Genomic DNA, 12,980 nt, shown 5'->3' with positions numbered 1-12,980 from the left:
TTATTTTAGATCTATTATTTCTATATAGAAAAATTATTTAACCTTCTAAAGTTATTTATTACTAATACTTACATATAATTTTCGTAGATTTAAAACTTTCTATATGCCTAAAGTCTGTTTGTGTTGGTTTCTTTAAGTAATAAATAGATTGATAAACATCTTGATATAGATAAATTAGGATATCGATACAAATTATTTACTCTATTAAGTCAATACAGTAGATCGTTTCGAAGAGCCTCTTGAAAAGACAGGGTGATATTTCGACGTGCATCAAATTAATAATTGACTATCGTTTCGAAATCTCCTCATTGACTACAGTAGTTGCTGGCTTATATAAAAACTGATAAAATATAAAGATTATGCAATATGTAAAAGTTGACAAATTTTAAAGATTATTTAAGACGATCATGTTGAAAACAATATCTCAATTGACTCCTGTAGTAGCACCTTCTCAAATATGGCTGAAACATCAGCCAGTGTGCAGTCCGTACAGTGTGGTTGGATGTTGCGGTGTCTCGTGTAACGATTTATCTCGTACTATTATTCAATCTAAATGTTCCGTGTCCTGGTTATATAAAATTACAAGAAGAGAGTTCCAGCAGTCAAGTAAACGTGCTGTCATCACATGCTGCGAGACAAAAGAAGAAAAAATGGCACCAACGCGTGTTATTCTTATGTCGTGTGGCAGTTATAACCCTCCAACCAATATGCATTTAAGAATGTTTGGTACATATATGTCATTCCTTATAATCAATATCGAGCCTTCATATAAACACAAAATTCTTCAATTCGTATACAATATAGTAGACGAATTTTACGACATTTAAGATTTGTTGATTATTTGAACGAATCAGAACATTGTTAAGATAACACTGTGTAAACAATCCGAATTGGTGTTGTCAATGTTCACAAATAAGAATTATTTAGGATATGAAGTTTTAATCAGATTTGCAAATAAAATTTTGTATTAATAAACAAGTTCAAATTATTCATACAATTCTATCTTTCGTAGAAATTGTTTCACAATTGAAATATTAAATGTGATTTTCTTTTGATAATGTAGTAACCTTTTATTGGAAATTTACAGAAATTGCCAGAGATCATCTTCACAGAATGGGAACGCATATTGTGGTTGGCGGTGTTATATCTCCTGTACATGATGCATATGCTAAGAAAGAACTGGCAAATGCAACGCACAGATGTGCTATGCTAAGATTAGCTTTACAAAACAGCGAATGGATTCGGCTTAGCACTTGGGAAACTAGACAGAATGGTTGGACAAAGACTAGACTAAGTTTACAGTACCATCAAAATTTATTGAACTCTGTGGTATTTGACTGGACTAATGTTAAACATAATGTATCAACGGAGGATCTGGAATGGATTCCAGAAAATGTAAAAAATAGTTCTGATCACACTCCAATTCAAATTAAATTATTGTGCGGTGCTGATCTATTAGAAAGTTTTGGAACTTATGATCTTTGGGCTGAAGAAGACGTAAGACTTTTATTTATCTTATTTTGCTATTTATAATGTTCTGATAATTAAAGAAAGTTTTTATAATTTTATATTTGCAGATCGATGCAATTGTTGGAGAATATGGTCTGGTAGTTATTACAAGGGAAGGTTCTAATCCAAATAAGTTCATATATGATTCAGATATTCTTTCCAAGTATATGGTAATTGTCTTATCAACAATTGTTATATGTCTTTTACATCAACCTAGTATTCTTATAATTAATTTCTATACAGCACAATATATATATAGTAACTGAATGGATTCCAAATGAAGTTAGCTCAACTAGAATAAGGAGAGCATTGAAACGAGGTGAGAGTGTCAGGTATCTCGTACAAGATTCTGTGATTGATTATGTCTATAAGCAAGGAATTTATGATGCAAAGTCAACAACATCGACAATGTGAGTTTAAACATAATTTCACTGAAACAATAGTTCACTTAACTAGTGGGAACTTAATAGTATGTCTTCCAGTAGATTTAAACAGAAATTTATTTTTATGTATTTTGTACGAAAAGAATATATTTTTATAGCATTCATATTCCTCATAGTTGGTGAGTTTAGAACATACAGAATTGGTTGATCTAAGATGTTGTAAAGTTGTTGTACAGTCATACACATACACAGTTGTATATTTTATAATTAAAATTTAACCCTGTTATTACTCAATAACATGAATGCATAACATAAGATGGATTATAATAATCAATATATTGGTTTTTAAATATATAAATATTTGAATATTGAATAAGAAAGGATATATGGAATTTTTGTTTTCTACAAAGTAGTTTTTAAAATATTTTATACATAATATAAAGAATGTTAAAAAAATAATTGGTAGTATATAGATTTATTTTATAAGAAAATGTAATAATGTATTTTTCACAAGATACATATGATTACCAAACATACATGGACGATATAATGTAACTTAGAATTAGATATTAGATCTAGTCGATAAAAATATTTCAACACTAAAAATACTGTATTCTTATAAATTTTTCGAATTGTTTATTCGATAAATACTCATAAAGCAACAGGTGCCAAACAATTCTGAAAAGAACTTATTGAGTGTTAAAAGGGTTAACACATCTCGTATAAACAATATGCAGCAATATATTAGTCTAGTCTAAGAATTTTTTATTTATTATGTAAATCTAATCAGATCTATTTCCTAGTAACTCGACTGTAACTACAAATAAATTTTAGCAACTGCATTTTTTTTTTTATTTAATTTAAATTGTATTCAATTTGCTAACGGTGGGGAAAGTATCGATTCACGGATAAAGGTAATTTTCCTTGCTTCATTCAATTCCCTTTACCATTCAGAACATAATTAAACAAGGAAATTAAATAACGAATTTACATAAATGTGACATAAATATCTCGTTGTCAAGATGTAGTTCGATACAAAAAATTAGTGGAACAACTTTTCCCTGAATCGGACTTCTACCAAGCATCGAGTTAACGAAGACCATATAAAAAATAGTGTCTTGTTTTTCACGCTGCCAATCTACTTGGACACTGAAGTAAGTTGGAACTGACCTCGCCCAATGCGAATAATTACTTGACCATTGATTCCAAGTATCAAAGCACCTTTCTCACGCCGTCGCCTAGCGACGTTACCATGGACTCCCCGAGTCCGATCGAAATTATATCCATCGATGTGCCTGATACCGTTCTGCGTAAGAATATCCAGAACGCAACAAACATGGCTTGCGTGGCCTCCCGTCACGCCAGCTGCGGTGGCCTCGAGGAGGCGCGCGAGAAATTCATTAGCGCTCTCGTTGCCGAGAACGGCAACGCCAAACATATAACGACCGCGAAGGCCGCGTATCCAGGTCTCGCGAAACAGATCATCGCCACCGAAACCGGCGAGTCGCAGATCCTCGACGAGGTAGGTTTCGTTGACGATGATAGGAAGGTTAGGAAGGTGGTCAGGGTACAGCCCCGATCGAGTCAATTGGAAGAGGTGTCCCCGGGTGTCGCCACCTCGTCGAAACGCGAGAATCTCATCAAACTTAATACGAAGCCGTCAATCGAGGCGAAAAATAGCGTAGCTAAATCGTCAGAGACTAGTAACAGACTTCGAGTCCAGTATGACGTCATTGATGTAGAATCAGGAGGAAGTAGAGTCATGAATCGCGAAGCTAGATCGTCGATTTCATCTTCGACTGTCTCGTCCTCGACGATGTCCGCTATGGACAGTGGTGGAGGACGCCACGAAGGCGCCTTATCCGACTTTAGCGTGGACAAGGAGGACTACAGGCTCACGCGGTACGGCTTGGACGACACGGTCGAAGACGAAATTCAAGACAAGCATAAAGATTCTTGGTTAGGTAAACAACGATCGAACGACTCTATAGAGAGTCAGCAGGAAAGTCTATCGCGCAAAAAACAATACCCTGATCCAAAGAGAAGCGACGAGGTTTGCGATCAGGACGGCTTTCCTAACGATAGCGTTCGATGCTCAAACACGCAGGTGTTAGTGTTAGTTAGCGCGATGATTCATAATCCTTTCGACAAGGAAGGTACGACGTTGATTGTTGAAGAGAACGGGGTACAGGGTAAAGGCGAGATCACGATATACAAAGGCGAGTCGGATGGAAGTATCGATAAATTGAGTCTTTTGGTGCAGTCGCCTGTTCCGTCGTCCATTAGCGAAGAGAGCACCGTAAAGATACAAGAGATAGTCGATGATGGAACGGAGATCGTGAGAGAAGCCTCCGATGACTCGTTGGCCTTAGATGACAAGTCCTCGAAGAGGGACGTAAGCCTAGAGATAGATGGTAAGTATGTGAAGTCAGTGGTGAACGCGCGCAAGAGTCCCAGGAAGACAAAGAACGGTCAGATGAGAATACATAATGAAAGTGACGAGAAAAGAGTGAAAGAGAGCGAAGCAATAGAAAAGAGCGTCGACTCGGGCACGCAATCGGAAGAAACGTTCTATAAGACTGTCTCGAATGCTTCTTCGTCGAGATCAAAGAGCCCCAAAAGAGAGAGCAAATCTCGATCGAAGATTCACGAGTCCATAATCAGCGATGAGAGAACCAAGAAAGTGAAACGATATGACGCATCATTAAAAGGAAGTCTCGATTCGGTGATCGCCACGAACGATTCGAGGACGATTTCTAGAAGGAGATCGAAGACTGAGGAAACGTTCTCGAAGAAATCGAAGAGCTGCGAGTCCATTAAGAAGATCCAGGAAGTGTGTTACGAAGATCCTTCCAAAGCGGACAGTACGTCTCAGCTGATCACGGCGAACGAACTAGACATGCAAACCGACGAATTCTGCTCTGCCTGCTGCTACGTGAACGAGTTGTCTTTAAGGACGGAAGAGATAATGGGAACGGAAGAAATAATCCTGCGTTCCAATTGCAGTTCCATCGTCGACGAAGATTCTACGGAATGCGATATTTGTAGTTCTTGGAATCTGCAAGAGTCGACTGACACCTTGGATCGGAAATTCATTTCCTCCACGACCGACTGCGATCAGCTATGCGAGGTTTGTGAGATCTGCAACGAGATCTCTGCCACTTTCAACCCCGACCAGGAGCCAAGATCGTACTCTACCAGGGATCCAAGAGATTTGACTCATAGTCGGGCGTTCGAGTCTTCCTCGAGAAGTCTTCCTAAGAACAGTTCCAGAATCGGCGACAGTATCGCGACTAATCCGTCTCTGGACGACGACAGCTTTGAGATCGAGAACTGTGGGTTTCAGAGCGGACCAGAGTCGTTGGACGATCGAAAGTTTAGCGATCAAATAAGCGAAATACAATTTTCCAAGTCTTTCAATATCTCCGATTCGGCTGTTATTAAAAAGAAATCGCGCGATAAATATTTTATTCCTAAAGACGAGTTGGCTATCCTGCCTAGTAATTCCAGGCGCATGAATCGCAAGGGATCGTTATTTAGAAAAAAACCAGCCGAGGATCCTGTCAACGTTTCTCAAGATAAGAGACGTTATTCCTCGGTGGATAATCTTCAATCAGCCAGAACATCTTCCAGAAACAATGACAAAGTTCTGAGGCCTAAGAACAGCAAGCTGATCGGCTCAGCGGATAACATACGCGCTTCTAGAAGCTCCAGAAGGTGCAAATCGTTGCAGAGATCGGCGGACAATGTTCGATACGTGGATTCGTCCACGGATAATTTGGATTCTCTGGTGGAAAGTTTAGGAAGGGAGGACGAGACGCAAGATGACATAAATTGGATAGAGAAGCCTAAAGTCAGGGATAACGAAACTGTAAAGATGATCCTGACCAAGCATGGAATTAAGATAATTAGCGAAAAGGAAACCGCACTATAATGAAATTAGAATGACGATATAAAAATTCAACGAATTTGGAGGAACGTAATCTGTTCGAAGGAAATCGCTCACGTTAATTAAAGAAAAATGTTGCAAGAAATATATACATATATTATTATTATACACGACACAAATTAGTTTGAACTCTTGTTAGGCTAACTGCAAACCTTAGGATGCAGACTTATCGACTCTCTTGTGATAATTCTGACCGATATATCGTCTTCAACAGATACAAGATTTTTCACATTATAATAGAAACTTAGTTAACGAATATACGTATCTATATAAAGAGGAAAGAAGAAAAAGAAATATATATATACATATACATATTATATATTTATAACTCGGGAAAGAGATTCTTTTCCGAGAGAAAGAGAAACGCCAAATGTTACGAGATTTGATCCTAATCACAGATTCTATTTAATTAATAACGATGATGTTCACGCGACCGAGACTCTTTACGAAAATCCGCCAAAAAAATATTGCATAAAAAGAGTGAGAAAATGGAGCAAGATCTCAAAGCGTGACATTGTTAAGCCGCACGTTGTTCGTCGTGAATAGAAGGAAAAGAGTTCTAAAACGATATGCATACAAGAGTACACAGGCCTTGGGAGAACTCCTTTAGGATAGGAATACAACCAGAGAAAACGATATTATATATGTACATTATTATTATTGCGTTATAACGAACTGAACTAACAGTCGCTGCTGTTGAGCGTGATTAAACAAATTAAATGAATCACGGGGTGTTTCGTTGTCGCGTGCGTTGGAAGGAAATATTAACGAAAAAAGCTCGATAAATTTCAAATAAATAGGAAATAAAAGGAAGATTACAAACTATTGTGGAAGAGAAATGAGTTCTGGACAACGCACGAGCATCGAGAACAGTAAATTATCGAGACAATCCTACAATTAACTCGTCAATATTATACGAAGAGAATAAAGAATGGTTTCGATTAACCATAAAGTATTCTATACATATAAACTACGTAAGCGATGCGTTACGATGGGCTGCGGTACATCGATCGGGGAGGCCGTGATTAATTAATGTCGCTTCTAATGGAACCCGCTGATCTCAGTTTACCTTTCGTCGTGTGCAAAGGAAGAAAGGGATCAAAAGAAAAAAAAAGGGTCAGATGAAACGATAAAGAGGACGTGCAATTTCGTTTGGAATACGAAATTTCACGAGAATGAATTATTCGCGAATTTAGTGACTGCCTTTCTGCGCGACGAATCTGACGATATAACAATTAATTAATTGATTACGGTTTACACATACATACATACATTACACCTCTGCCAAATAATTTTTATTGAGAACGTGCCAATTGTCTTTTAATATCTTTTTAGACATCGTGTTTTTTACTCTTTCGAACGCTCTGTGTATGATAGTTTGAAATCGTTGATATTTTTTCAACAAAAGCGATTCAAAGGGAGATCGAGAAGGGAGAGAGAACGAGGAACGTCCCTCGATTCCGTCACTGTCGCTCATCGAGCATAATGCGTAATTTTTATGCGTATATTCGTATTTCTATTTTTTTCTCTTTTTTTTTTAAGTCAATCTCTCTCTTTCGTATCTTTTTGTATCCTGTATGCACGGTGTCATGCGCCTCTCTTTTTGTCGTAAGTCTCGCTTAGAGAAATCCATCCAGCGATCGTAATTGCTGTCTTTTAGCGAATATTTTTTCCAAATATTGATCAACCACTCCACTGCATCTAACTGTGATGAAATCGTTCTTGGAAGGAGAAGAATATACAGAGAAATCTCTGACAAATATCTTTCCTTTTACGATCGATACTTTTTTTTCTCTCTCCTTCTTTCTTTCTTTTACAAGATTTTTATTATCAAACGTTTGCTCAGATTAATCGTTAACGAGAGTCTCAAGACTCGATTTTAAATACGCTTAGGTGCAATGGAAACGAATCGTTGTTTGATATAATGGCTGAGCTTCTTAGGCGTATTATCTGTATTTTCATAGTGCCTAATTTTCCATTCTTCTGCCAGCAATCGCGCCTATTTTGGCGAGCCATTGTCAAGGTGCATCGTGTCTGCGAATGATTTTGCGAGATGCGATACTTTTTTACATTTTGTTTCATTCTTTTTTTCTTAGTCGATAAGGACAAATTGTTTTGTTCTCGAACACACACCATCATCCTCCCTTCTATCACAGCCCTGTTCTTTTTCTTTAGTCTTGATGCGCAAGCCTAATTTTTTTACACATCCCCCCTCCCCTTTCGAGCAAACTGTTGTTCCGCTCTTGTTATTTGTATAGTAACGTAGATAGACGAAGGTGGCGAGAAATATGCTCAAGCTGACGGTATTCATTGTTTAAAATTCATGTAAAAGTGCTTCCTAAGTGCGACTAAACGGCTCTAGGCCACCCTTGTATCTTTTTGGACCAATTCCGCTTCTTTTTTCTATTCCTGTATCGTTCGTTTCTTTGTTGTCTGTATTTTTCGATTATTTCGTGAGACATGTGAAATGTGTTTGGCCATCACGACTTCTATCATGCAATCGCTTGTCGAATAAAAATCTTCGTTGTCTAAGCCGTTTCTCTTATTCGTATTTGTACCGTGAAGTGTTCCCTGAAAAATTGAAGAAAGAGAAGAAGGCGTACAATTTGACTGTGTACAGATCAGTATTACTGTTCAATTTTTTAAATAATCTTATCATATATTAAGCATTCGGTATTGTTAGTATTTTTAAGTAACGTTACAGATTAAGCGTGATATTCACTATTACTTAAGAGATCTCGCGATACGTTAACGTTAATGCCACTTGTTAACGCTATCATGTCGAAAACGCGAGGATGATCTAAAAAGAGGCAAAAAACGATCTAGAGAAATAAAAGAAATATAATTTCCATAAGAATCTAGAAATTAATCTTCCTTGATCAATAAGAAAGGAAGAACGAAGATCAAAGATCCCGACACTTGAGTCACGAAATCAAATTGTCGTAATTTTGTCTTCCATCACAGGTCCATATTTTACATTCGTCTAAGTCCCTATTCCAAAAACAAAGAAGATTCTTCATATCTGCAACTTCAATATACATATCCGCTGTTCCGCGATTATTAAAAGATCTCTCCAAACTCTCTTCTCGTATCTTCCTTAGCTAAACCAGCGTTCGATCGATTTCGAGTTTCAGGAAATCCACGTGTCACGTTACAGCACTCCACTCCAAATCTATAGATCTTTATTCGATCGTTACTGAAATACGCCCGAGCCCTCTTTTTAGATTTTCCTTTATTGAAATCGCGATGGATGCCAAATTTCATCAAATTTATACGTGTCGGTGTATAGGAATCGTGTTCGACGGAAACGTCTCTTTCTCAATTTTTGGCCAAAATTCGAAAACGGTGGTCGCCGCGCAAAGATCATCGTAAAAAGGAAGACGAGACAAGCGAAATAAACCCCCGATGGCGTGATAGAAGTCGATGTGTGGTTCGGTTCTGATGGAGCATGTGATATGTGTTTTCCAGGGTACAGCAAAACCTGCATGCCTACTGTAAGACAGATAATTGACTGTCTCGTTGCTGCTCGACCCATGCCAATCCGATGCGGCCCCTGCCTTACTGCTAAACGTACTAATACTGCTACTAACAATCGCGGTAGTAACGGCGCCAGTCGCGTTAGTAGCACGGCTAACAGCAACAACATCAACAGCTACATCAACAACAACAAGAACGTACACGCCTACGAGAACATTCAGAGCTTTAGTATGCGCGAGAACGTCCTGATCGGTTGCGCGACCAGCCGCGACTAGGATTTCCGTTTATCGCAGTGCTGGGGAGGTTTGGTCAAACCCTTACGAATCGCTTGAGAATTGTAGATCTTACGAGTGTCGATTCTTTTTCTCAATTGAAATTCTTTACGAGCGAATGGAACGAAGGAATCCATCGTTTCCTTTTGTTGGATTGTTTGGAAATTGTTTCTGGCGAAATTGAAGAACTGTGGAACTTAACGTCGATCGTAAGAAATTGTTATGAACTTTCCGAAATACCTAAGGTTTTTTCTTTAGTATAAACCAATGTAATATAACAATTGGAAATGTTTAGGATTGGACACCATTTAGGAGGAAAGGTTTTGTTTATTGTACGATCGTTTATTTTATGAGAATTTTTATAATAATGTATGATTAACTATTTTACTTTTCTATTTGTTAATTCTTTATGAAGAGCTATTATTTATTTCGTTTGTACTATCTGTTGTTTTTATATTATGCAAATAGAAGAGAACTCTAAAAATCTTAGGGGTTATATAAGGATAGGATGTTTCTTTTATAAGTTTCTCTTATATTTTTTAAATATTAAAAAGCAAGAACTTGTACCTGTTTTAATATAAGATGCAAACACTTGAGAAGATGATTTTGAGATACAACATTGAGAGATCATAAAGCGTGTAATATAGTGTTGTTATTAAGATAAGCCTGAAAAAAGAAGAAAACGTAAAAAAATATACGTATGCCTATGTATATTTTATATTCTTTTGCCAATTCTAGTGGTTAGTATTCATTTATTTTATCGCTGCAGCAAGTATTTACACTATGTCATTAAAATTACCATACAAAGTATGACTCCTAGCGAGGACCTTATTGTTGCTAACGTTATGATCGCTGATCAATTGGAATGTTTCTCTGTTCGAATATTATTTCCCCAGCACTGCTTGTTTTAAAAAGAAAAGAAAAGTTTTTTGATTCCGTTCTTTTGTACTCGGACCGTATTTTTCAACGTTAGAATTTGATACATCTTTTTGCACTATTAATGTTAGAGAAAATGGTGTCAACTCGTACGATCATTGTAAACAAAGTTACGTCATATAAACAATTTATTCAGAAATTCACGGACAGGTCGTGTTACCAATTAAATTTCGCATGACATCATCTTCTTTATCGTTAAAATTTCACAAGAATTCAGAAGCTTGTCGAAAAGCATGTATTCAAATATTTAAAAAAAAGAAAAAAGATAGAAACTCTGTTTGATACTGGCACGTTACCAATTGTAACAGATTATGATTTCCACTTTTATGGGAACTTACAGAAACGGAAGTAGGCTGAAGGGAAAAATAATTTCACCCAGCTAACCATAGAACTGCTTCTGTCAGCATTAAACTTTCAAACCTTTGTTAAATTATTATCTCCATTGAAGCTTAGAAAAAGACTATACTATCTTACGTTACAGGCTATTAAACAGTTTCCGTGAATCAAGATCATTACAATCATTAAGGATCCGTTTGTATACTATTTTCATTACATACAACGCTGCTACTTTCTTACAATAGCGTCATTTTACTCGTATCTCACAGGTTGCGTGTCTACTATTATGGCTACAGTTATAATTTTGCAATATCCGCGACAATCCTAGCCGCTGTGGATGTTGCGTATTAACTTTGGCGGTGCGTTATTTCGATTTAATGACATGACGATGGAAACGACTTATGCTTTGGTACTTGATGCGGTCAATTTGCAAGTGTCGTTTCGAAACGATGTCAATGGTCATGCGAGCACGTGGCAACAAATGTAAATTAAAAGCTACAGTGTCAATTGGACGATGATTTTTTAATTCTACGTCTAGATCGAAATATCGAAGAACGCATTTTACGAATTGGTACCACCATGAAGTGGCTGATTTTCGAATTATTTTTTATGTAGAATCATCCTCTTCCTGGCCGTACCATTAATCACAGAGGACATTTTGTATATTCGAATGTTACAGAATCTTGTATTACAAATTTTGTTCTTTACAACGCGTTCGTTGACGTAATGATTTATTTTAAAATAATGCGAGGCGGAAAGATCGAAGTTAGATCGTAAAACGATTGATCCATACGATTAGCATTTTTCTATGGTTTCGCAGAGTATAGATGATCTTATCGGCCGCGAAACTTCCAAATTAGTATCTCGCGGTTACGAGGGCGAGTTTATAAGGAGAAATCAAAATAATCGATACATATTTTATATACGTTGGCAAGAGAGGAAGGATGAGAGGATGAATGAGAGAGAAAAAATGTTTGAAACTGAAGAAACGCAAACGAACTTCGACGGGCTTGGATTATTGTTATATTTTTTGAGAAACTTTGTTTCCTAACTACTACCAAAGAAAACCAAAGAAACAATTCGTCGAATTTTAATTATTTTTTCTATTTCAGCTCTTACTACAATTTGAACTTTGCACTCCAACAGATTTGCATATTTCTTTTCTTCTCAAATTTAAGCTGAAACAAAATTTATACGGAGATAGAGGTTTTAAAATGATTCTGAAGTTGCAGATTGTTTCAATTGAAATGAAAAATGGAAAGATTTGAATTAGTTACGGAAATAATCTATTTACATGCAGCAATAACAATGACAAAAAAATTAACGAGTTGTTAAAAGTCCAGGCGGAGTATAATTAAAAGTTGACGAAGGTCGATGCCTTATAAAAAGAGTCTAATGAGTTCTTAACGAGTAATTAAAATTTTAAATCATCCGGCAATTTATTAGCTGCAACTTGACAAAATTGCTCGAAGCAATTCTTGATAGGCTGAAAAAGAATTTTACTGCTATTTATCGACAATTGTATCAATCGTCTGAGTATCCATCTACATACATATATACTTGTTTCGTTCAAAAGTCCAACGTTCACTGTATATTGCGATTCGTTGATCATTTTCAAAGAAGTCCTTGGGAGTGCAAAGATCAAGTGTCGCGTATCTTTGCTGGATGATAATATTATTCAAGAAAATCTTCCCTGGCGCATGTAGTATATTAATACCGCGTTTTTCTTTCTTTTTCTTTCGTATTTAATTCAGGAGTAGTTGCGAGGTAAAATGAACAAGAATTGAGATAGAATTTTAGCGGCTACGCTTTACTATGTAATATTTTTTAGATTTGACTATCTTATCTAATTTTCATGCTGGTCTGTCACCGAAATGCCAGGCAATTCTGACAATGAGTCACGTTTAATATTACGTGGCTAATAATAAATAATATTTATTTCGATATACTACAACAGAAATATTTTTAACGCATCCGTCGTAATTATTAAACAACGCTTGAAACGTAATATTTGCTTCTTTAGTTCTCCTCGATGCGCGTTTTGCTACTTTGTTTCGCAAAGACATTTCAGAATCAATGGTCGATGTGACGTATCCCAGTAGAATTATCGATAATATA

The 12,980-nt window shown here is 36.6% G+C and overlaps 1 protein-coding gene across 4 annotated transcripts; it reads left to right on the top strand.

Moving 5' to 3' along the window:
- Positions 1-392: 392 nt before the first annotated feature.
- LOC100742210 (nicotinamide/nicotinic acid mononucleotide adenylyltransferase 3) lies at positions 393-9,932 on the top strand. 4 transcript variants are annotated; one of them, XM_033319427.1, is made up of 6 exons: positions 393-726; positions 1,088-1,497; positions 1,578-1,679; positions 1,753-1,919; positions 3,048-3,414; positions 9,310-9,484. In XM_033319427.1, exons 1-6 carry the CDS (start codon positions 408-410, stop codon positions 9,337-9,339), a joined length of 1,395 nt encoding a protein of 464 aa, XP_033175318.1. In that variant the 5' UTR covers positions 393-407; the 3' UTR covers positions 9,340-9,484. The 4 variants fall into 4 exon arrangements, with proteins under 4 accessions (XP_033175318.1, XP_033175320.1, XP_033175319.1 ...); XM_033319429.1 differs by lacking the exon at positions 3,048-3,414 and adding an exon at positions 3,007-3,046; XM_033319428.1 differs by lacking the exon at positions 3,048-3,414 and having other exon boundaries at positions 9,311-9,932.
- The last annotated feature ends 3,048 nt before the right edge of the window (positions 9,933-12,980 follow it).

This window comes from Bombus impatiens, unplaced genomic scaffold (genome assembly GCF_000188095.3).
Source record: "Bombus impatiens unplaced genomic scaffold, BIMP_2.2 scf_0151, whole genome shotgun sequence".
In the NCBI taxonomy this organism is placed as follows: domain Eukaryota; kingdom Metazoa; phylum Arthropoda; class Insecta; order Hymenoptera; family Apidae; genus Bombus; species Bombus impatiens.
This window is presented reverse-complemented; position numbering and strand designations above follow the sequence as displayed.